The sequence below is a fragment of the Salvelinus sp. IW2-2015 genome, unplaced genomic scaffold (assembly GCF_002910315.2).
Source record: "Salvelinus sp. IW2-2015 unplaced genomic scaffold, ASM291031v2 Un_scaffold5728, whole genome shotgun sequence".
Lineage (NCBI taxonomy): Eukaryota > Metazoa > Chordata > Actinopteri > Salmoniformes > Salmonidae > Salvelinus > Salvelinus sp. IW2-2015.
In genome coordinates this window covers 23615-49195 of record NW_019946993.1, presented here as the reverse complement: position 1 = coordinate 49195, position 25581 = coordinate 23615, and the positions used below count along the sequence as shown (strand labels likewise).

The window sequence follows — 25581 nt, the reverse complement described above, 5'->3', positions numbered from 1 at the left end:
AGTCAACACACATCTATTTTGTAACAACAATATCATGGAATAAAATAGAATCAATTAGAAAATGATAGTTTCCCAAATTAAGAAAAGTTACTAGTGCAWATAGGAACAGCGGGCACTGTGAAGCAACACAAACATTGGCACAGACACATGCGCCCARACACGATAACATACMCACTATACATACACATGGATTTAGTACTGTAGATGTGGTAGTGGTGGAGTAGGGGCCTGAAGGCACACAGTGTGTTGTGATATCTGTGAATGTATTTAAAATTGTATAAACTGCTTAATCTTGCTGGACCCGAGGAAGAGTAGCTGCCGCTTTGGCAGCAGCTAATGGGGATCCATAATAAATACAAATAGGCCTACCTGATGATATGTGGTTGCTGTGTTAAAAAATGAATGACTTTTTCTCTAGTTCATTGATGATCAGGTATTTCAGTTGTAACTGGTTCTGTTGCGTTACATTTTTGCAGTTGATAGACAACTTTGGCTACTTTGCCATGTAATGCTTACAAAACTAAGAACAGTTTCTAAAACTGCATATCTAAGGCTCTGGTCTGTCCTAGGAGTGAGGGTAAATTATAATCACGTTCTCTGCTATCCACTTTGTTGTAATTATTATTCTGGGTATAGGGGAGGGTCACTTGTTTATTTTTTCAAACATTCAGTCCATTAGATGTAGGGAATGAAACARTGAAATACCACTGTCTCTCGATTATCTGTGGGATTTTCGAACTGGGAATGTTGTCCTTCTGAGTTAGGGATGGATAACTTTTTGAGGCTCGAGYGCCACATGCACAGATTGTTTTGGGACCAATTTATTTGTCAAAATCTATTTGCGTGCAGAAAAGGCCAGCTATTTCAAAATATATAGCTCCATTATAATTAGACTTTCTATAAGCTATTAAATGTGCAATGTAGCCTGGAGTTGCTTTTTAATCCAAAATAATCCCTCACCCCCCCATCCCTGCGGCTGCCTCTTGCCCATCCCTGTTCTTTTGTGTGTCATTCTTTCATGTCCTGCTCAGGAAGAGGACATCCTACGCAGCTTCCTGCTCCTGACTCCACGGCCCTACACTGCTTATGAGTTCCAGGTGCGCTGTGCCTGTGAGGCCCTCAGGCCCTGATGAGTGACTGAGCTCAGTCTACAAAGCATGGAGTTCTGAGTCAGGTCTGTCAGTGGGTGCTGATGGGTAATGTAATCCTGTGGTCTCCACAGCTTGAAAATATTTGTCACTTATTCTGTGGTATAGATGATTAACCTATTTCTCTCTCGTTCTCAGCCTGTGAAAGCATTGAGTGTGTGGAGTGACTGTGGAGTCACCTCTGAGCCACCTCAATGTGCCCTTATGTGGAAGGTATGTTAACACAACATCCCATCATAATAGGTAATATAAATATATATTATTATGTACACACACTACCGTTCAAAGGTTTTGGTTCACTTAGAAATGTCCTTGTTTGTAATCAATCCTGTGTGAAGCTGGTGTAGAGGAGTCAGGCGCAGGACAGCAATATGATAATAAAACGTCAGCATGGCGCGCTGAAGGTGGACATGAGCAGCGTCCCATGTCTCCTCCGCGCACCGGACCAGTCGTCCACCGCAGGAGCCTCGGTCTGACTCTGAAAACCTGAGTTGAGGCTGACCGAGACCCCCAGACGTTCCATGAACGCTCTCGATACCCTGGATGTGAACTGGGCGGATCATAGACTATGTCCTCAGGCACCCCGTAGTGCTGGAAGACGTGAGTGAACAGGCCTAGCAGTCTGTAGGGCGGTAGGGAGACCGGGCAAAGGGAGGAGACGGCAGGACTTAGAAAAAATCGATCCACAATGACCAGGATCGTGGTGTTGTCTGTGAGGGAGGGAGATCCGTCAGGAAGTCCACCGATAGGTGCGACCACGGCCGTTGTGGAACGGGTAGAGGTTGTAACTTCCCTCTGGCAGGTGCCTGGGAGCCTTGCACTGGGCGCACACCGAGCAGGAGGAAACATAAACCCTCACGTCCTTGGCCAAGGTGGACCACCAGTACTTCCCACTAAGACATCGCACTGTCCGACCGATGCCAGGATGACCAGAGGAGGGTGACATGTGGCCCAATTGTCAACCGGTCGCGAACAGTAGACGGAACGTACAGACGCCCAGCTGGACACTGGAGAGGAGTGGCTCTGTACGTAACGCCCGCTCGATGTCCGCGTCCAGCTCCCACACTACCGGTGCCACCAGGCAAGAGGCCGGAGTATGGAGTGTGATCCATGGACCGCTCCTCCGTGTCATACATCTGGGACAGTGCGTCTGCCTTAGCGTTCTGGAACCTGGTCTGTAGGACAGGGTAAACACAAAGCGGGGGAAAAACATTTGCCCACCTTGCCTGCGAGGGTTCAGTCTCCTCGCCGCCCGGATGTACTCCAGATTGCGGTGGTCAGTCCAGATGAGAAAAGGTGCTCTCCCCCTCAAGCCAATGTCTCTACGCCTTCAGAGCCTGACGACAGCCAACAGCTCCCGGTCCCCTACATCATAGTTTTGCTCTGCCGGCTGAGCCTCTTCGAAAAGAAGGCACAGGGGTGGAGCTTTGGTGGCGTACCCGAGCGTTGAGAGAGCACAGCTCATATCCCAGCCTCGGGCACGTCCACCTCCACTATGAACACCAAAGAGGGATCCGGATGAGCCAGCACGGGAGCCGAGGTAAACAGAGCCCTCAGATGACCAAAAGCCTTGTCCGCCTCAGCCGACCACTGCAGTTGCACCGGTCCCCCATTCAGCAGTGAGGTAATGGGAGCCGCTACCTGACCAAAGACCCGGATAAACCTCCGGTAGTAGTTGGCACCGCTGCACTTCCTTTACCGTGGTGGGAGTCGGCCAATTACGCACGGCTGAAATGCGGTCACTCTCCATCTCCACCCCTGAGGTGGAAATGCGGTACCCTAGGAAGGAGATGGACTGTTGGAAGAACAGACATTTCTCAGCCTTGACGTACAGGTCATGCTTCAACAGTCGACCAAGCACCCTGCGCACCAGGGACCCATGCTTGGCGTGTGTAGCGGAGTATATCAAAATGTCGTCGATATACACCACTACACCCTCCCCGTGCAGGACCCGTAAAATCTCGTCAACAAAGGCCTGGAAGACTGATGGAGCATTCATCAACCCGTACGGCATGACGAGGTACTCAGTGCCCTGAGGTGGTACTAAATGTGAAGTGGAGGACCTAATGTACCCCTGACTCAGGGATTCGGAGACATATGTTTCCATAGCCTCCGTCTCTGCCTGTGAGAGGGGATAAACGTGACTCCCGGGAAGTGCAGCGTCTAAAATGTTATTTTAATGGACCAAAAAATTGCTTTTCTTTCAAAAACAAGGACATTTCTAAGAGACCCCAAACTTTTGAACGGTAGTGTGTGTATATGTATATCTCTCAAACTGTACCATATAATCAGGTTAGACAAGTGAATGGATTATGGATTCAAAGGATTATGCATTTTCTAATCATAAGAACTTCAAAACATTTACAGAATTTAGCAGACACTCTTATCCAGAGCGACTTACAGGAGCAATTAGRGTTAAGTGCCTTGCTCAAGGGCACATCAACAGATTTTTCACYTAGTCGTCTTAGGGATTCAAACCAGCAAMATTTCGGTTACTTGTCCAATGCTCTCAACCGCTAGGGTACCTGCCTCCCCAAAACACCCCCTTCCCTATAGCCTGCTATAACTAATACCCCTGTCTGGTATCTATCCTCAGGAGATGCCCAYCTGGTTGGTTCAGGGGAAGGTGCTGGGGTACGTGGTGACATTATCATACAGTAACGGGACAGTGGCGGTTGTGAACGTGTCCATGTCAGAGCCTGGTGACCTTTGTGTCTGTCAAGAAAAGAGATGCCGCTTCACACCCTCTCTGCGGGGTGTATCAGGGGTGGATGTGTCCGTCTACAATTCCCAGGGTGCCACCAAACCTGCTCCCCTAGCTCTACCCACATCAGGTAAGGGAAACCATCATTAAGTTTCCGGATGACACAACAGTGGTAGGCCTGATCACCGACAACAACAAGACAGCCTATGAGGAGGAGGTTAGAGACCTGGCCGTGTGGTGCCAGGACAACAAYCTTTCCCTCAACGTGATCAAGACAAATGAGATGATTGCGGACTACAGGAAAAAGAGGACCGAGCACGCCCCCATTCTCATCGACGAGGCTGCAGTGGAGCAGGTTGAGAGCTTCAAGTTCCTTGGTGTCCACATCACCAACAAACTAACATGGTCCAAGCACACCAAGACAGTCGTAGGAGAGGGAATGCAAAAACATATTACCCAGGAGACTGAAAAGATTTGGAAATGGTCCTCAGATTCTAAAAGGTTCTACACTGCCCATCGGGAGCATCCTGACTGGTTGCATCACTGCTGGTATGGCAACTGCTCGGCTCCCGACGCAAGGCACTACAGAGGGTAGTGTGCCTCATCCAGGACCTCTATACACAGGCGGTGTCAGAGGGAGGCCCTAAAAATGGTCAAAGACTCCAGCCACCCTAGTCATAGACTGTTTTCTCTGTTACCACACGGCAAGTGGTACCGGAGAACCAAGTCTAGGTCCAAGAGTCTTCTAAACGCTTCTAACCACAGCCATAAGACTCCTGAACAGCTAATCAAATGGTACCCAGACTTTTCCTTACTTCCTCTCTTTTCTGCTGCTTCTCTCTGTTATTATCTATGCATAGTCATTAATAACTACCTATATGTCATATTACCTACAATTACCTCGCTAACCGGTGCCCGCACATTGACTCTGCAGGTACTCCCTGTATATGGTCTCGCTATTGTTATTTTACGTGTGCTCTTTAATTTTTGTTTCTTTTATTTCTTATTGTTATTTTTTTTAACTGCATTGTTGGTTAGGGGCTTGTAAGTTTGCATTTCATGTAAGGTCTACACCTGTTGTATTCGGCGCATGTGACATACTATTTTATTTATTTTGAAAAGGTGTGTGCGAGTGTGATAATAGAGTGTAGGTTTGTATGTTTCTGTCTTCAACGATTACACACGTTTTTTTTGCTTAGGTCTACAGTTGCCAGAGCTATCTTACTGTGAACCAGGAATGTTGAGCCTAATGTATCCTGGTCTCTGCCACCCAGCCATTGAAAACATGCATGAGTATGTGGTGCAATACAACCAGGTGGATTTCTCCGACAGGGCTTTGATTGGATAAAAGTGCACCAAAATCATACGTAGTCATTTTAAGAGGTTTGTGTGGCTTACACTGATTATAATACATTTTCTTGAATATTTATTGATATTTTGTAATGTTTCAAATTGGTTTCAAGATGACAGCATCGTTCTTTGTCTCTGTCTCCATCTACAGGTGTTTTTTGAGAACCACTGCCTAAATGTGTATTGTTTGCAGTGTTATCAACAGTAGGTGCTGTTGCGTCTGCAATCTCGTATTCTCTTCATGGACGTAGTATATTAGAGCATGGAAATACAAGTCTTTATAATGTACTTGCCAGTATGTACTTCAGTGCATTTAGTGCACATGACCGATTTTCAGTGGAGTAAATAATTGAAATATCACGTCTTTACCTAATGTTAATTTGTCCGGCCTTTTAACTCACTGTATTTTAAAAATATATTTTGTTTTTAATTTATTGTTTAATTTTCTGCTGTTTTTGACTATTCCTCTACCATTTCTCATTTTCTCTCTTCATCCTCAGTCCACCAAAGTGACTGAGTTAAGGTCGCGCAATCTTGATCTCATGTGACTTTGTCCTGAACACATCTCCCTGAGCCAGAGTAAGGGGCTCATAATGTGTATCAGCTGGTATTAAACAACGTTACAGGTAAACAACACAAAGACAGTGGGGGACCATCTGGGATAAATCTTTTGTTGCTACAATGCTATATTGTTATAATAAAAGTGAGTCTCCATGCCATTGTGTACATTAGCATAGAATATAGATTATTTTTAGTAGCTTAAATTAGTATTAAATATTTTTGCCTGTTCCCAGATTGTTTGTTCTGTCTTGCCATTGTCATTATTGGCTCCAGAATGGCAGCGGTCTAAGAATTGCATCTCAGTGTAGAGGCGTCTTGGTTGATTTCAGGCTGTATCACATTGTCGTGTTGGGAGTCCCTAGGGCAGCGCACAATTGGCCCAGCGTCGTCCGGGTTTGGCTGGGGTAGGCCGTCATTGTAAATAAGAATTTGTTCTTAATGATTTGCCTAGTTAAATAAAAATTGTCATGCAGAACAGCAAAACAGATTGGGACCAGACTATCCACAGGTTACCGTGCTGCAACTCTGTTCCAACATCAGTGGCTTGCTCCATCATTAAACCTTCTCTCCATCTGCAGTGTTCAACGTGAGTAGGGACCAGAACAGCCTTCATCTGTTAAGACTTACGTCGGGTCACCACCAGGTTTGGATCAGGTGAGATAAGGCTGGACTGGGACCCAGTGAAACCATCATACTTCTCTACTGAGAACAGCCCTGGTATTCTGCCATGTAGTAATTTGATAATGTGACACAAGAAGCGTATAGCTGTTTATAGGTTCTCTAACAAACGTGATGAGATGTATTAAGTGCTTACTGGTGACACTGAGGTCATGTATAACACTAATTATTATTAAAACCTAGAAATATTATTATAGGTTGTGTATAATACTGTATATAACATCACCTTAAAGAAAGGGTCCTGAAGTTCCTTAGAAAATAATAACAGTGTAATATTGAATGCATGCTTTGTATGAAATAGACCTTTTGTTTACAGCATGTGATTATGAACATGGATTGCGGTCTAATTGGTCATTTTGCCTTCTGACCTCCCCCATCTCTCTCCTTTGTTGTCACAGGTTACCTCAAATATCTGGTGCCAGGAATAATAGCAGGGATGTTGCTATTGATCATCATATGTGAGAGACTGGATTCCCATACTTCAACCCAAATAGCCTGATTCTGATTATTTTCTCATTGTCTTGAACCAGGGCCATGTTCATTAGGGCACACTGATGCAAAATGTTTTAAAAGGCTTTGCAACGTTTCGTGCCGATGAACACATACAGGGTGTGGTGCTCTCTCATGTCTCCTTCCTCTATCTCTCTGAAAGTTACCCATGCCAGAAATAGGTTAACAAAAGGGGAAACATTGAGGAAGTGGAAATGAGAACGGGCAGTTGAGTTGGCTTTCAGTTGTGCCTCATAACAATGATCTTGATCAAAAACATAAAACAAACAATATGTTATACCCCTTTCAACTAAAACATAATGGATAAAATATTTCTACCACTTTTAGGGTGATATACAAATGGACATGTCKATTGAAGGAACACAACTKTTTTGGTGTGCAGTATGTGAATGATACRGTTGTSTATTTTCTGTAGTGTACAAATGAAGACTTGTGCGAAAGTGCCTGACCCCAGCAACAGCAAACTGCTCCAACAGATGAAGTTGCAGGTGAGTGCAGGGCAGACTATCACTATGTGGCTGTGACTGACTGATCTACTATCAGTGAGTCTGATATTAGTWAGTCTTATAGTATTCTAGTTAGTGGTGGACTGAGCCCCAGGCAGAGGCCCGGAGTTCATCATGTCTTCCTGCCTGGTTTTTCTTCCTCAAGCCATTTAGGTCAAGGGAACACACTACCTATAGATATGGATGGCATCTTATTTGTAATGTTCCAGTAAGAACCTGTTGTAAAATAAAGAATGTGCGTACTACATGAACCTAAATGTTGATTATACCACATACAGTAGCAGGGGCTGTATTGGGCTAGTAATATACCATTCCCTTGAGTTATATTATCACCAGTCAGAGGCATAACATACAACCATAGAGGACTAAATGAATGTGTCTGACTCCCTGCCTGTTGTTGCTCCAGTTTAACAGCTCCTTGACGGCGATCTTCTCTCCTCTGGAGTCTAACCCAAAGATCTCTGAGCTGGAGGTGGTGGAAAACCCTTTCTGGGATGCCAATGCCTGTGCTAGGAAAAGGTCCAGCCCTGATGGACAGACAGAGGGGGTGGTGGGAGAGGAGCGCACCCACATAAGGACTGGTGAAGAGGCGGAAAAGGAGGAGGATGCTGACAAGGGTTACAGTAAAATTATTGATACTGACGAGGAGGAGAGGGATGGGGGAGAGTCCGGGAGCGTGTTGGAGGACGATCAGTTGGTTTCGGACTATGAGAAGCATTTCATGCCTGTGYAWGTATGACCCTACTGTCTGTCTGGTGTYGTGCTACCGATCAACTCTTTTGGTGTGTGTATGATTTCCTCATTGCAACGACAAGACAGCCATTGTTCAGTCGGAACCCCAAGGGCCAAACAGGTCAATTGTGGAGCTATTGTGCTTGTTGATCTAGATGCAGATCACTGATTCAGGGAAAGGGTTGCCCTAAAAACAACACGAGTGCACAAGTTAAATACGCCACTCGTCTTGTTTTCAAGGAAAGGAAAAGGGATGATATTGACCGTTTGTTTTCCATGGCCAACTACAAGGAATGTGTTTAGGAACAGTAAACCTTTTTTTACAGCAAATGTATACCTATGTGAAAAACCACGTTGCCTACGGTGAACACTGTCATGACGTGGCCCTCTTTGGATATAGCAAGCACCAACTCTCTCTCTCTCACTACCTCTCTCTTCCCCTACACCCAGGCTCTGTTATCTCAGGTCGTAAATTCCTGGAGAGACTCTCTTCCCCCCGGCCATACAGTATAGAGACGAGGGTTCACAGATAACAAAGGAACTTCTTCTACCTCACAGAACTTGAGAACTGAACAATATCCATGTTTTGGAGAATGTGTAAACGGTCGGTGGAGAATCCAGCTATGACCGGTCCATTTTGTCTAATGTTTGTGACCTCATGAGAGACAATACAGCCACATTACCATAACTCTGTTATGAGATTTTCATCTAATTATTGTATAAAATAATGAGTAAAGATGAAACTATTTGTGAAATTATGTAATGTGATTTTAAACTGTTTAATGAAAAGAAATCCAATTCCCTTTAAAATGTAACTAAGTCATTGACCTGCCACATGAGCACAGACATTGATCTGGCGTCATGGGACAGCCCTTTTCTGCTGTTCCGAATTAACCCCCACCCGGAGAAGCCCACTGCAGACCAAGCGTACCTCGATCACAGAAAGGGCTAAGGTTTGAGTAGAGACCATGCATTCCTCGATTGTTGAATTCCTAACCAAACCACGTGAGCATTGGCTACACGGTGGAAATGGTTAAACTCTGAGACTATTATACCGACAGAATAAAGAGCAAATCTTCAATACTAATTATGGTCTGCAGCTAGAATTTATGTTGACTGAATGCGAAGACCGACAACCGCCAAAACATTTATTCTATAAGAACATTTCTGAATGGACTCTGAAGTATCCATTCTAACCACGAAAGACTCCAGGATCAAAGAGAAGTTCAGATGAACTTTCCAACAGAAAGACGGACGATTCAACAGAGATCATGACGACACACTGAGCGGAAATATATATATTGATTGCAATTATTCCCGAATGAGTGAGCATTCATGTGCAAAGGATTAGCATTTCAATTATTATAATTATTAACTGTGTAGTAGTGTCTTTTGTCTTTCGCGCCCTTCTCAGTCCCTTGTCTACCAAGCGTCATACCGGTTTAGCCCACTAGGACACATCCCTTATTGTTTCCTTTAACTGTATCTACTGTTTGTTTGTTATGCATGTCTGTGATTATTTAGTTAGTAAGTAAATGATTAAACAATTGATGTATGGATGATTCATAGTGAAGGCTGGGTTCGTGCAGATAACTAACCATTTAGATGTTTGGAATGAGACTAACGTGGGGTAAATAATAATTCATTAATTAGAAGACTAATTGATCAGATATTGAAAATATCTGAAAAGTTATATTAGGAAAATTATAACTTTGTAATCTGAAGATTTTCCTTTGTGCCCCGACTTCCTAGTTAATCACATAATAATAATTACAGAGAATGATTTGATAAAATAACAGTCTTCAATTTAATGATGTCCAAAGACACGAAACACAATGTCTACACTGTTCAGTTTGAACTAAACGTCATCATGTCTGCTCATTAGGTCAGATGAAATGCTATTTCAGAATAGCAGTTTAACTTTTATACAAAATTGTTTTTGAAAGTTAATTGCTGTTAGTTTATAAAACATATTTTTATATCTAGCTAAATAATAACTATGTCCTTTTGAGAGGCCTTAAAAAATGAAACTGGCCTCTCACCCGTGGTCAACTTGAAGTTCCCTTACTTCGACAAACGTCTATGGAAAGTGAATGGAGAAGATATTGGAGCCTGAGCCTTGCACCGATGTTCAGGATAAGGATGAATTTGATTCAGTAGGACTGACGTTTTTGGAGAAAGTGGACCTGTTTTTAACAACCCCATATGTGGTTCAGGATGGGTGGGAACAGGTGGAAAAGTTTCCAGTTGTCATACTTGAGTAAAAGTCATACTTGAGTAAAAGTGAAGATACTTAATAGAAAATGACTCAAGTAAAAGTGAAAGTCACCCAGTAAAATACTACTTGAGTAAAAGTATTTGGTTTTAAATAAACTTAAATATCAAAGTAAAAGTAATTTTAAATTCCTTATATTAAGCAAACCAGACGGCACCAATTTCTGGATTGTTTTATTTTACGGATAGACTGAGGCACACTCCAACACTCAGACATCTTACAAACAAAGCATATGTGTTTAGTGAGTCTGCCAGATCAGAGGCAGTAGGGATGACCAGGGATGTCTCTTGATAAGTGTGTGAATTGCACCTTTTCCTGTCCTGCTAAGCATCCAAATGTAATTTTGGGTGTCAGGGCAAATGTATTGAGTAAAAAAGTACATTATTTCTTTAGGAATGTATTGAAATAAAAGTACATTTAAAAATGTTAACAGTAATACTGATACCCCACAACCTACTAAGTAGTACTTTAAAGTATTTTACTTAACTGGAAAGGAGATTGGTGCTGTTGAATCGATGAAGGTAACCCGAAGTGGTCTTGGATGATTGTTTGTTCTTAACTGACTTGCCTAGTTAAATAAAAGGTTACAAAAAATAAAAAGGGAGTGGGCCACCGGACCACACAGATGGGGCAAGAGATATTACATCTTCCTCTTTACTTGTTTGTTTTCAAGAACAGGGCGCCATTGAAAAGAGTGATTACTGGGGTAGCTGTGGGGTGAAGATGGGTCAGCTGAAGTGAAAGATTCCTGGTTTTGACACCGCCGTCTGGAATGACACAGACCTGGTGGCTAGCGTCGTGAAACAGAAGAGTCACTGTCTGTTCTTTTGAGTTTTGATGTCAAATCAAATCACATTTATTGGTTACATACGTGTTTAGCGGTGTAGCAAAATGCTTCTGCTTTTAGCTCCAACAGTGGAGTAAAATCTAACAATTTTACAACATATACCCAATACACCCTTTGCTGTTGTTCTGGGATTGATTTGCACTTTTCGCACCAAAGTACGTTCATCTCTAGGAGACAGAACGTGTCTCCTTCCTGACGCGTATGACAGCTGCGTGTCCATGGTGTTTATACATGCGTACTATTGTTGTACAGATGAACTGGTATCTTCAGGCGTTTGGAAATTGCACCCAAGGATGAACCAGAATTGTGGAGGTCTTGGCTGATTTTCTTTGATTTTCCTATGATGTCAAGCAAAGAGGCAGTGAGTTTGAAGTAGCCTTGAAAACATCCACAGTACACCTCCAATTGACTCAAATTATGTCAATAGCCTATCAGAAGCTTCTGAGCTTTCTGAATTTTCAAAGCTGTTTAAAGGCACAGTCAACTTAGTGTATGTGAAACTTCTGACCCACAGGAATTGTGATACAGTGAATTATAAGTGAAATAATCTGTCTGGAACAATTGTTGGAAAGATTACTTGTGTCATGCACAAAGTAGATGTCCTACCGACTTGCCAAAACTATAGTTTGTTAACAAGACATTTGTGTGAGGTTGATACATTTTTTTAATGACTCCAACCTAAGTGTATGTAAACTTCTGACTTCAACAGTACATATGAGATGCATAATGCAAGATATGTAAACATTATAAGTGACTAGTGTTCCATTTCTTAAAGTGGCCAGTGATTTCTTATAGTCTATAGGCAGCAGCCTCTAATGTGCTTGTGATGGCTGTTTAACAGTCTAATGGCTTAGATAGAAGCTGTTTTTCAGTCTCTCGGTCCTAGATTTGATGCACCTGTACTGACCTTGCCTTCTGGATAATAGCGGGGTGAACAGGCAGTGGCTCGGTGCTTGATGTCCTTGATGATCGTTTTGGACTTCCTGTGACATCGGGTGCTGTAGGTGTCCTGGAGGGCAGGTAGTTTGCCCCGGTGATGCGTGTGCAGACCTACTACCCTCTGGAGAGCACAGTTCTGGGCGGAGCAGTTGCCGTACCAGGTGGTGATACAGCCCGACAGGATATTTCTCAATTGTGCATCTGTAAAAGTTTGTGAGGGTTTTAGGTGCCAAACAAATTACTTCAACTCCTGAGCTTAAAGATGAGCTTAGAGGGTTCTATAATGTTGAATGCTGAAGCTAGGTTCAATGAACAGCATTCTTACATAAGTATTCCTTTTGTTCCAGATGGGATAGGCAGTGTGCAGAGTGATGGCGATTGCATCGTCTGTGGATCTTTCGGCAGTAAGCAAATTGAAATGGGTCTAGGTGGCAGGTAAGGTAGAGTGATATGAATCCTTGACTAGTCTCTCAAACACTTCATGATGACAAAGATGAGTGCTACTGGGCGAAAGTCATTTAGTTCAGTTACCTTTGCTTTCTTGGTACAGGAACAAAGGTGGCCATCTTGAAACATGTAGGACAGCAGACTGGGATAAAGGAGAGATTGAATATGCCCGTAAACACACCAGCCAGCTGGTCTGCGCATGTTCTGAGGATGTGGCTAGGGGTGCCGTCTGAGCCGGCAGCCTTGCGAGGGTTAACACGGTAAACGTTTTACACGGCGCCACGGAGAAGGAAAGCTCCACAGTCCTTGTAACAGGCTGTGTCGTGGCACTGTGTTTATCCTCAAAGCGGGCGAAGAAGGTGTTTAGCTTGTCCAGAAGCAGGATGTCGGTGTGCGATGTGGCTGGTTTCTCCTTTTGTAGTCCGATGTATGTGGTTCCTTTGTAGCTCATCCATATATTATATATTACATATTCTTATTCCATTACTTTACTTAGATTTGTGTGTATTAGGTGGTTGTTGTGGAATTTTAGATTACTTGTTAGATATTGCTGCACTTCGGAACTAGAAGCACAAGCATTTCACTACACTCGCAATAACATCTGCTAACCATGTGATTGTGACCAATAAAATTTGATTTGATTGTCTTATGTTGAGTCTTTACCAGACAAATTACTTGTAGGATATATCAGTTATCCTGTATGAGCTTTTGGGCCGAACCCACTACGGTGTTTCAGGTGCCATGTGTATGGTCATGTTGCAGCAGTGTGTAGGAGGAAGATTCCTAGGTGTGAGAAGTGTACATACAGGAGGGCCCCGAGTCAAAGGCTTGTGTAATATCAGTGAAAGAAGTGGTGTGTGTAAACTGTAGGGGGGGSCATGTTGCTGGGGATCAGAAGTGTCCGGTGCGAGAGAGGCAGGTTGAGATTGCCATGGTCAGAGTTGTGGAGAARGTGTTGTATGCTGAGGCAGTGAAGAAAGTAGAGGAAGCTGGGTCAGGGGTGAAGGATACTAAGAGGCTCCCAGTGAGTAGTAGAATTTTGCCAGTACAGAGTGATAGGCATACGAATGATATGTGCTTCAGTAAGGTTGTCTTTTTAGCGTTCATTGCTATGGTTATTAACTGTACCATAGGTATGGAACGTAGTCACAGAAATAAGTGTTGCTGTGGCAGTTACCGAGAAGTATTTGGGATTACAATATTTTACTGCAGCAGAGTTACAGGGGGTGTTGAATGGCAGTGTCCTGTCCTCCCAGGCCGTTGGCCTGGTGTAGGATTAGATCAGGTTAAATTAGTGGAATGGGGTGGTGCTTCTTTTTATGAGTAGGATTAAAAGTTGGCAGGATAATTTGTATTTGTTATATCACAAAGTATAATGATTTTATTCTCCGGTTCAGTTGGTGGCGGTAWTGCAACATTATATTGGATGCTAACCGCCGTTAAACCCCACCRAAGAAGAAGAAAGTGAACGGAAACCGGAAAGGGTCAGTSGGTCCTACAGAATCGGCGTGTTCGTTTCAAACCTGTARTACAAGAGGACGAGCACGAGAAAGAAGCTTCCCCGTCGAGAAACTTCAGTCTACAAATCAACATTGTACGTAGCATGTAATGTGTTTATCTAAGTATATTAAATAAAATAAGACGAAATATGATTGATATGTGAATAATTAGTCACATTAGCAAGCAGGTAACGTTAAGCGTTGGGAATCGAAATAGCTTAGTTAGCATTAGCTAGCTAACAAACTGACAATTTCGGCTAGTGAGCTAGCTATCGTTAGCTTATTAGCTAGCGAGAGCACATGAATGCATTGGGCCACACTAGCAAGTAAACGCAACATCAACGAATTTTCGATACTCGATGGGATTTAGCTAGGGATTCGTGTAAAGTTGGCTACTAACAAAAGCAAAGTAGCCCACTGGCCAAATTTGGAAAGATATGTTATTATTTCGTTAGTTTGGTTAACGTTTGTAGCCATGTTTAGCAGTAGAGTAGCTAGCTAAACTTACGAGCTAGTAACTTTGTTTAGATTACTTCTTAGTCGGTGTTAATTCTCTGCCATGTTAAATCGAATAATATATCGACTGCCTTAGTTTTATAGCGTTAGCTAACTAACCCACCTTTGTACTGCTTGGTAGTGTCGAGCGCATATTTGGCCTTTTTTTTTTACTGCATTTGTGTGGCTGAAGCCGGGGACTGCCGTGGTGAGAAGGGTTAATTCAGTGGCGTTTATCCGAATAGCTACCGAATGGCCAGTACTTTGTTTTTTTTCGTGACTAGTTATAGTTAGAACGTCGGAAATAATATAACCATAGAACCAACGTTAGTCGGAGAGTTGTCCGGTTTGTTAAACTTCCCACTATCAGATCGTTTGTGGTGTTTAATATCCGCTGGTTAACGTTACTTGTGTTGTCCAAAGAAAGTTGTAGGGCGGCAATTGTTTCAAGTCGCCCAAGTCCAAGGATCACTAACTATATTGCAGCACACCGGCAGAAGGGAACCGGGTGTCGTGGGGGGTGGGCAGGATTATGGCGGTTAAGCTGGGTCACGGAGATATTTTACTCCTTGTCTAAAGCAGAGCATCGCCTCGTTTTATTTGCCACAATCCAATTCCTAATTTCAACTCCAGTTTCCACAAATTTGTGCTCTGTTTTACACAGCCTTATAGACCCGTTTCCGGGTAGAAGCAAGCTCGTGCTCCGGGCAACGAGTGCAAATGGCGCTTTTTTGTTGCCCTGCTCTGGCCATGTGCATGGCTCACTTCAGTCGCATAATGCCACTGGATTCCACATCATTAGTGAGCGAGCACATGGCGTTTAGTCTGGCAGTCGATTTTAATCATAGAATCCCTCAATGTTCAATTTGGGAATCTGGCTGCAAGAGCATGTAGATTTTGTAGCCTGTTTCTTAGCTCTACAAATAAAACTATTGATTTGTTTTGTCATATATCCCAGTGCCATTCTGTGCCACATCACACGAAGCATCTGTTTATAAACCCTCATAAATTATTTAAACTATAGAAAGGTCAGTCAGCCCATTGTTACTTCCCTAATTGCACCTTATTCCCCATAGTGCACCATGTTGGTCAGACCTGTATGGGCAGAACCCTGTCTCATTTTGGCAATGCTAATTACACCAAGTTAACTGTAGAATTCTGAGACCACTTGACCCACAGGATATGATACACACTTAAAATGGATAACTTAATGATGGTGTTAGTATTCATGCTGTCTGATCCAGAGGTCTCTCATACAGGCATATACTCTCTCTGTCCCTGCAGACTGACTCTCTTCTAGTAGAACTCTCTATATCACTCCTTTTCCTTGTGTATTATCTTTTATCAGTAACAGGGACGTACATAATTCCTATATTCTGTAACATTGTGTGTGTGCTCCCCATGCAGGATGGAGTGGCAGCCGGACGAAACAGGGACTCCAGCAGGTCCTCCAGCTCCTCAAGGACTCCCAGTCACCCAACACGGCCACACAGAGAGCCGTGCAACAAGTATCCTGATGTACAGACACTGACCGGAGGGTGGGGTTAGTGGAATGGGGCCCTGTATGGCAGTGGTACTTCTGTGTGCTCCTCAGTTGGAAGAGCATTGTGCTTGCAACACCAGTATAGTTGGTTAGATTCCTGGGACCACGCATACGTAAAATATATGCACACAATACTGTAGGTCGCTTAGGATAAAAGCGCTTGCTAAATGGCATATTATTCTATGGTTATTGCATGTCGTTCAGTTTGCATTGATCTGTCTATGGGGCCTGTATTGTTAAAGTGGAGATGGTGTTATAAGACAGTCACACTGACTGTCCTCCCCTCTGGATATGATGCATTCTATGTAACTCCTGACTGTTAATGATGGTGTTAGTATTCATACTGTCTGATCCAGAGGTCTCCTACAGTCAGACTTCTCTACTCTGTCTGGTCCAGAGGTCTCCTACAGTCAGACTTCTCTACTCTGGTCCTATAGATTTAGCCTTTGTTAGGATAGCATATAATCTTAACCCCCCAATCCATAACTCCCACTAGCCRATGTATTACTTACTTAAACCCTTGTCCCCATTAGGAACCATGGGTAACGCTACTTATAACAGCAGTTATTTCAAACCCGTTCATATGGTACAACCTATACAAAGGTGCGGAAACCATTTCTGCAGCTTTACAATTAAACTTAGCCGGTATGTGACGAAATCACAGATCCGTTGCATTCCAAACGAAATAAGCGCCTCACTTAGTATTTCAACAAGTGGTATTTTTCCTCTGTCTAAATGTCACCCGTAGATTTGTGCTGCAGTGAAAGTGTACTCCTAGTTATTTGTTTGAGTTGAGCATCATGTGAGTTGTCTGTGATGTAATATTTCCCTTAACCGCGCTGTCAGAAACTTGAACAGCTCAACCAGTTCCCTGACTTCAACAACTATCTCATCTTTGTGCTCACAAGACTGAAAACTGAAGGTGAGAACCCTGTCTGTCTGAGTTTATATGTTCTAGTTGAGCATCTGGTAGCCTGAGTCATGTTCATTAGGGCATACGTATTACTTCTGAGCTCAAAGTCGTTTTGGGTTTCTTTGTCTGTATCCATTCTTTGGTCAGCATGCCGTCATTATCTGCTATCCTTGTTATTAGTGGTTCTCTAGGCTGCTACGTGTCATTTGGAATGCACGTTGCTGTGGCCTTCGTCTGCATCTCTGACATTCTTTTTTTCTTCCTCTACCCCATGWCCTCATCATTCCTTCCTTCTCCCCCCCGACCTCATCCTTTCCTCCCCGCACCTCATCCTCTCCTGCTCTCCCTCTCCAGATGAACCCACTCGTTCTCTGAGTGGACTGATCCTGAAGAACAATGTGAAGGCCCACTACCAGAACTTCCCCCCGGCCGTGGCTGACTTCATCAAGCAGGAATGCCTCAACAACATAGGCGACCCGTCGCCCCTCATCCGCGCCACCATCGGTGAGTCAGTGTGTGTGTGTGAGCTCTGGGTGGCGTTGGTGGGTTAGGTCTGGGTGCGTGGGTGGGTGTGTGAGGTCTGGGTAGTTGGGTCTGGGGGTGGGGCCTTGACATGCGTTAAATCTGTCTTTTTATTTATTTATTTTACCGTTATTTTACCAGGTAAGTTGACTGAGACACGTTCTCATTTTGCAGCAACGACCTGGGAATAGTTACAGGGGAGAGGAGGGGAATGAATGAGCCAATTGTAAACTGGGGATTATTAGGTGACCGTGATGGTTGAGGGCCAGATTGGGAATTTAGCCAGGACACCGGGGTTAACACCCCTACTCTTTACGATAAGTGCCATGGATCTTTAATGACCTCAGAGAGTCAGGACACCCGTTTAACGTCCCATCCGAAAGACGGCACGCCTACACAGCAGAGCAGTGTCCCCAATCACTGCCCTGGGGCATTGGGATCTTTGTTTAGACCAGAGGAAAGAGTGCCTCCTACTGGCCCTCCAACACCACTTCCAGCAGCACCTGGTCTCCCATCCAGGACTGACCAGGACCAACCCTGCTTAGCTTCAGAAGCAAGCCAGCAGTGGTATGCAGGGTGGTATGCTGCTGGCATTGTCTCATTGTCTCAGGTAACTGCTGTCCTTCTGTGGCTTTAATGTGGTTAATTTTTCTCACTGTCCCTCTCTTTAGTAGCTACAGTTGAAGTCGAAGTTTACATACACTTAGGTTGGAGTCATTAAAACTCGTTTTTCAACCACTCCACAAATTTCTTGTTAACAAACTATAGTTTTGGAAATTCGGTTAGGACATCTACTTTGTTGCATGACACAAGTAATTTTCCAACAATTGTTTACAGAAAGATTATTTCACTTATAATTCACTGTATCACAATTCCAGTGGGTCAGAAGTTTAAATACACTAAGTTGACTGTGCCTTTATACAGCTTGGAAAATTCCAGAAAATTATGTAATGGCTTTAGAAGCTTCTGATAGGCTAATTGAATCATTTGAGTCAAATTGGAGGTGTACCTGTGGATGTATTTCACTGCCTACCTTCAAACCCGTTGTCTCTTTGCTTGACATCATGGGAAAATCAAAAGACATCAGCCAAGACCCCAGGGGAAAAAAATTGTAGACCCCACAAGTCTGGTTCATCCTTGGGAGCAAATTCCAAATGCCTGAAGGTACCACGTTCATCTTGTACAAACAATAGTACGCAAGTATAAAAACTATGGGACCACGCAGCCGTCATACCGCTCAGGAAGGAGATGCGTTCTGTCTCCTAGAGATGAACGTACTTTGGTGCGAAAAGTGCAAATCAATCCCAGAACAACAGCAAAGTTGTTTGCTGGGGAGGCTTGCAAGCCGAAGAACACCAATCCCAACCGTGAAGCACGGGGGGCATGCACATCATGTTGTGGGGGTGGTGCTTTGCTGCAGGAGGGACTGGTGCACTTCACTAAAAGATGGCATCATGAGGATGGATAATTGTGGATGTGTTGAGGCAACATCTCAAGACATCAGTCAGGAAGTTAAAGCTTGGTTGCAAATGGGTCTTCCAAATGGACAATGACCCAAGCATATTCCAAAGTTGTGCAAAATGGCTTAAGGACAACAAAATCAAGTAGGTATTGGAGTGGCCATCACAAAGCCCTGACCTCAATCCTATAGAAAATTTGTGGGCAGAACTGAAAAACGGGTGCGCGCAAGGATGCCTAAAAGCCTGACTCAGTTACACCAGCTCTGTCAGGAGGAATGGCGCAAAATTCACCCAACTTATTTTGGGAAGCTTGTGGAAGGCTACCTGAAATGTTGACCCAAGTTAAACAATATTAAAGGCAATGCTACCAAATACTAATTGAGTGTATGGAAACTTCTGACCCACTGGGAATGTGATGAAAAAAATTAAAGCTGAAAGAAATAATTCTCTACTATTATTCTGACATTTCACATTCTTAAAATAAAGTGGTGATCCTAACTTACCTAAGACAGGGGAATTTTACGAGGATTAAATGTCAGGAATTGTGACTGTTAATGATGGTGTTAGCATTCATACTGTCTGATCCAAGGTCTCTCGATTCCTTAACTCTTGTACATCCCTGTTTCCTACATCTGGTCTGACAAGACAGCATAGTGGAAGCCTTCAGGAGGGTTTACGTTCACCTGTCCAATCTTCCAGATCAGTGGGCTCAATCGTTTTGCTTCGCCTGGTGCCTTTCAAGGTGTATTATGCTTTAATCTCCAATGGAGGGTTGTACGACTTACATCTCCGATCCCTTCGTCCATCTTCGGTGGTCTCATCGTTCTTGCTTCCCGGTGCCCTACGATAGATGTGTGGAGATTTCACGTAAGGACCAACAGATAGTGTCTAAAATGTGCAAACTCCGCCCACCCTATCACTGGGCAATGCAAAATGAATGTGCCCAGTGAGAACGGCAGTTGTCCCCTCCGAGAGAGTATTAAGACCAAAACCACCCTATGAATGTTGGTTCCTAACCTCTTTCTTCATCCTCTCTCTCGCAAGGTATCCTGATCACCACGCATAAACTTTATCCAAAAGGGGAGCTGCAGACGTGGCCAGAGCTGCTTCCCCAGCTGTGTGTAACCTGCTACTCTGAGGACTACAACACCTGCGGAGTGTCAGAGCTACCTACCTACCACACACTCACATCTTTTATTCTAGGCCTCCCCCTTTCGCTTCCCCCTTTCTTTTCCATCTGTCACCCTTCATTTTTCTCTAACTTTCTTGTCCTCCCTTGCTTTTCTTATTTTTCCTCATTCCCTGTCACCCTTCTCCTTCCCCTTACCTCCCCTGTCCCCTTTTTCTTCCATCCTTCCATCTTCATATCCCTCTCCTCTACCTCTCCTGCCCGCTCTCTACCCCTCCGCCACCCTCTTGACCTAAGAAGTATTTTACTCTCTCTGCTAAATGTTTTCAGTAGCGTTCTCTCCACATCCCATGCCATCTGGATATGATGCAGAACACMTTGACAGTGATTGCCAGTGATGCTTGTTGTATTCATACTGTCTGATCCAGACCTGTAGCCTATTGCCTCCAATCATCCTACTTCATTCCCCTCTGTTGCTCTGAGTTTGACTCCGTCTGTCTGCGTGTSTTTTCTTGATCAGGGCTCGTTTGGCGCCCTGCAGAAGATCTGCGAGGACTCGTCGGAGCTGTTGGAGAGCGACGCGCTCAACCGCCCGCTCAACATCATGATCCCCAAGTTCCTGCAGTTCTTCAAGCACTGCAGCCCTAAGATCAGGTCAGTCCCAGGTCCCCTGTACCTCCAGACTATCCTGGTCCCAGATCACTTTGTGCTGTCTTGCCAACACCTATGGTCATTGTTATGCCAGTGACTGTAGGTGTTGGCAAGACAGCACAAACAGATCTGGGAACAGGCTACATCCAGACTCCATTGGTTGTTTCTCTGTTCTCAYTGTTGTGTCCAGTAGCGCATAGCACACCATAGCAAAACGTTTTGCACCGGATTACACATCTGTGTTCTTATTGGACCAGCTTAGGTAGTTGCGTGGAACTTTTGAGTCATTTTCAAAATGTTTTCCACCTACTATCCCACTGTTTTCAAAGACATTCATTTGCTCCCTTTATAAAACTCTGTTACTCATGGTGCTATTCTCTCTGCTTGTAGATCTCATGCCATCGCCTGTGTGAACCAGTTCATCATCGGCAGAGCCCAGGCCCTGATGGACAACATCGACACCTTCATCGAGGTGAACATCAGGCAACGCACAACACTGTTGACCATAGAAATATAATCTAGTAGTTCTACTTCTATGGTGGTGGCGCTGAACAACACTGATCTGCTCATCTGGCTGTGTTGCAGAACACCTTGACAGTGATGGTCATTGACGCTTGTTGTATTCATACTGTCTTGATGTCTTGACGCTTGTTGTTTCATACTGTCTATCCACACTACAGCCTCTTACAGTCCATCGTCTAGACAATGGTGTGTACTGTAATCAACGGTGTTGAGCATAGCTGTGATTCAAGACTGACATCTCTCATTTCTTCTCTGGCCCCTCTTGGTCTCTCTCTCTCTTCGTGTCTCCGCTCTCAGAGCCTGTTTGCGCTGGCTACAGACGAGGACTGTGAGGTGAGGAAGAACGTGTGCCGGCTCTGGTCATGCTGCTGGAGGTCCGTATCGACCGGCTCATCCCTCACATGCACAGCATCATACAGGTGAGACCACCACTTCCTTATTTACTCTCCCACTGACCAGTCAGCACGTCCGACACTGTCATACCCCATCAGCCAATCCAACCCCTGACACTGCTGTGTCTGTATCTCTCCCCCACCAGTACATGCTGCAGCGCACACAGGACCCGGATGAGAACGTTTCTCTGGAGGCCTGTGAGTTCTGGCTCACCCTGGCTGAGCAGCCCATCTGCAAGGAGGTGCTCTCTGGACACCTGTGCAGTGAGTAATCCTAAACATACCTGTAACATACAGCATCACCTGGACGATGTAGAGAGAGTGGGGACGGTCAGGTCAGAGGTGTAGAGGGCAACAGAGTTAGTCAATATACAGCATGTAAGAGTAACATACCCATCGAGGCCTATACTTCCTAGTGTGTTTCATTCTGTTTACACACTGTACTGTGTTCTATTAGTGTGATGTAAAGAGAAGAGGAACAGAAATGTTGATTACAGTTCAAAGGGTTGGCTAGCTACAGTACAGACATCTCATATATGACGTTTACCCTCTGCCCTTCCCATGTGTCTGGATATTATGCATAACACATTAACTGTGAGGTCAGTGATGCCTGTTCTATTCATACTGTCTGATCCGACAGCGCAGCCCACTTGCCACATCTGACGCCGTGTAACTCATCACTATTATATGGAACCAAAAATGCAGTGTTACTGATTGACCAACAGTAGGATGACTGCTTGACTAATGGTGTCTTTTCTGTCTCCTTCTGTAGGCTCATTCCTATCCTGGTGAACGGCATGAAGTACTCTGAGATAGACATTATCCTGCTGAAGGTGAGCCTGTCTCTGTTCTGGGGTTGAATGATGACACCACACCTATTTCCCCCCCAGGTTGTGTTCATTGGCACACTAGCAAAACATTTTGCAACAGGGAAACGAAAAGACCAGTTGACAGTACCTCCCTGTTTCGGACCATTTGTTCAGTTGTGTTGAACACGACCCAGACATCTTTCTCCCACCTTCCCCCTCCCTCTCTCTTCTTACTGGTACTCTTGGTGTGGTGACAGCTTATGCTTGAGACTCGACTGATGTTTGACGTATTCTACTCTCTGACCTAAGTTGTTGTATCTGGTTAATGCCAGTTAATGGTGTAGCACAGTTTTTCCCTCTGCCAACTGTCCACACATTCCCAGTTCACAACACATCACCAGGCTAACCCACAGGGATTCCCCCACACAGTCCACACATCCCAGTTCCACAACACATCACCCGGCTAACCCACAGGGATTCCCGCCAACTGTCCACACATCCAGTTTCCAACACAACCCAGGCTAACCCACAGGGGATTTCCTCTGCCAACTGTCCCACATTCCCAGTTCCACAACACATCACCCAGGCTAACCCACAGGGGATTTCCTCTGCCAACTGTCCCACACATTCCCAGTGTCCACAACACATCACCCAGGCTAACCCACAGGGATGCCTCGGTCATAGAAGCCACACAGTTAATCATTTGACTGCATTAATACCCTTCTGGCTGTTTCTGGCACTAAGCTGTGTCGATATGTCCATGGTTCAGCATGCTTTTGAGAGTGAGAATGTCTCTCCTCCTGAACTGAAACCACATTTGGCCCAAGTTATTAAATATTAGCCTGGTCCCAGATATTTTTGTGTTGTGTAGCCATCTCTTATGCATACTGTCATGTTTCACAGCACAGACCTCGGACCAGAAAAATAAAACACATAGCAATGATACATCTCTCTCTCTCTCTCTCTCTCTCCAGGGTGATGTGGAGGAGGACGAGGCCGTGCCGGACAGTGAGCAGGACATCAAGCCCCGCTTCCACAAGTCTCGCACCGTCACCCTGCAGCACGAGGGAGGAGAGGGCGAGGAGGGGGAGGACATCGAYGAAGACGACGACGATGATGACGATACATTATCTGACTGGAACCTACGTGAGTCGGACATGACTTAAAGCGACAGTTACTGAAACCACCGCAGCCAGGGTGGAGCAGCCAGGGTGGAGATGCTTTAGAGAAAACAGACTGATACTGTAGATGAATGGAGCAGGAGGATTGTGTCTGCTGCAGGCTSTAAGTGAGTCTTGTCTGCGTGTGCTGGCCAAACGGCATAATACACATTTGATAGTCATTCCTGTGGGACAGTGTGTCGTCAGAAGTACTCACACCATCCTRACAGCAGTGATTGGGTTACTTCCCTGTTTGGCTGCTTCCCTGTTTGGCTGCTCTCTCCACTGTTAGTGCACTGCTCCCCAGCGTCTCATCACCAGTAGAGCTGGAGGTGCTAATTGGACAGTGAACCCTGAACAGCAGCCAGAGTGGTGATTACTGGCATCAGTGACGCTCCCTGCTGCGGTCTGGAAATGGAGCGATTGGCATGTAGAGATGCACCAGAACGGTGGAAGACCACTGTTATCACAATGTCTGTATAGAAATAAAACAACATGGAAGTGTTATTCTGTATATGAGTGTTAGTTACATAGGCCTTTACCGAAAATATATAGCTTTTACGGTGTCATAACTAGATTACAAGGTGGATAATTCTTAGACATTATTTTATGTAAATTGCTGTGTCATTGCTTCAGGGCTGTTGCTAGTCTCGTCAGCCGGACGCCAACATCAATGACAGTCTGACTTGTGGAGAAACCTAGAAATCCTTAAGTGGCTGGYAGCTTGTTGCTAGTGTGTGTTTGTGTTTACAGAGACTGCAGAATGACTTTGCGTTTAGCTGCTGCTGTGGAAGTGATGACATGTTCTCATCTGAACATATATGATGCTAATTAGAGATCGTTTTCTGATCCACAGCAGCATATTGGTAGGACTGGTCTCCTTGAACACCTTAAAGGAATGGGTGTACAGGCCAGCTTAGTTGGTTTATTTGGAGAATCTGTTACTGTTCAGACCTGTACAACTTGACGTGGCCCAGATTCAGTAGTGGGAAAAGAGTATGATATTAAATGGCTAGTTCACTCTAAAACTATCTTAGTATTTTGTTCATTAGTCCACTGTTAATAAAATCCCCCAAAATTGTGCGTGTCCCTGCAGTCAAGTTTTCAACATGGAGCACTTCGGTACAGAGCAAAACTGTAAAGAAGTGTTTTGCATCATATGTTTTTGAGTGAACTATCCCTTTAATAATTTGTCCCTCTTATCTCCCTGTAGGCAAGTGTTCGGCGGCGGCGCTGGATGTGCTGGCCAATGTGTTCCGRGACGAGCTGCTGCCTCACCTGCTGCCCCTGCTCAAGGGCCTTCTCTTCTCCCCTGACTGGGTCATCAAGGAGTCTGGCATCCTGGTGCTGGGGGCCATCGCTGAGGGTAAGGACTAGGAAATCAATCAATCACACTGTTGACACTTCACATAGATCTCCTTCTCTTGCGCAGTCTCCATCTGTGTGTCTCCCCCTCCACACTTTGGACTCTTTCTCTCTTGACTCCATCTCTATCGGATCTCTCTCTCTGTCTGCTACTCTCTGCTCTGTTGCTCTTCTGTCTCCTGTGACGTTCAGTACACAGTGGTTCTTTCTCCTCTCTCACTCCATTGAGAGTTGACTGTCCCTCTGGATATGATGCATTCTATGTAACTCCTGACTGTTAATGATGGTGTTAGTATTCATACTGTCTGATCCAGAGGTCTCCTACAGTCAGACTTCTCTACTCTGTTCATTTTGCCACTCTTTTTTAGATTTAGTCTAGTCTTAGTCATTTTGACTAAAATATCAGTCATATTTTTGTCATTTG

General features: G+C 44.5%; 2 protein-coding genes and 3 non-coding genes across 5 annotated transcripts in view; all 5 read left to right on the top strand.

Annotated features, from left to right (window-relative positions):
* The first annotated feature begins 833 nt into the window (after window positions 1-833).
* il12rb2l (interleukin 12 receptor, beta 2a, like) lies at window positions 834-8405 on the top strand. Its single transcript, XM_070442063.1, is given in 16 exon segments — window positions 834-1110; window positions 1113-1136; window positions 1139-1182; window positions 1287-1361; window positions 3745-3982; window positions 5052-5177; window positions 5180-5222; window positions 5323-5381; window positions 5384-5456; window positions 5708-5799; window positions 5802-5828; window positions 6342-6454; window positions 6456-6480; window positions 6840-6899; window positions 7366-7439; window positions 7864-8405. Coding segments are annotated over 16 exon segments (1605 nt in total). The 5' UTR covers window positions 834-911; the 3' UTR covers window positions 8197-8405.
* A 7694-nt stretch (window positions 8406-16099) lies between these two features.
* The window catches only part of LOC112078479 (transportin-2), a 23745-nt gene continuing 14263 nt past the window's right edge, over window positions 16100-25581 (top strand). Inside the window, 14 exon segments of the mRNA XM_070442062.1 lie at window positions 16100-16120; window positions 16122-16199; window positions 17081-17156; window positions 17502-17651; window positions 20174-20286; window positions 20779-20912; window positions 21300-21381; window positions 21729-21783; window positions 21786-21850; window positions 21970-22091; window positions 22596-22656; window positions 23607-23778; window positions 25006-25175; window positions 25178-25325. Of these exon segments, the coding sequence (XP_070298163.1) occupies window positions 16100-16120; window positions 16122-16199; window positions 17081-17156; window positions 17502-17651; window positions 20174-20286; window positions 20779-20912; window positions 21300-21381; window positions 21729-21783; window positions 21786-21850; window positions 21970-22091; window positions 22596-22656; window positions 23607-23778; window positions 25006-25175; window positions 25178-25325 (1447 nt within the window).
* LOC112078482 (small nucleolar RNA SNORD41) lies at window positions 16520-16590 on the top strand. The gene has a single exon (XR_002895693.1). It is a non-coding gene; the product is annotated as a small nucleolar RNA SNORD41 (small nucleolar RNA).
* Window positions 20616-20686, top strand: LOC112078483 (small nucleolar RNA SNORD41). Its single transcript, XR_002895694.1, has one exon. It is a non-coding gene; the product is annotated as a small nucleolar RNA SNORD41 (small nucleolar RNA).
* LOC112078481 (small nucleolar RNA SNORD41) lies at window positions 25401-25471 on the top strand. Its single transcript, XR_002895692.1, has one exon. It is a non-coding gene; the product is annotated as a small nucleolar RNA SNORD41 (small nucleolar RNA).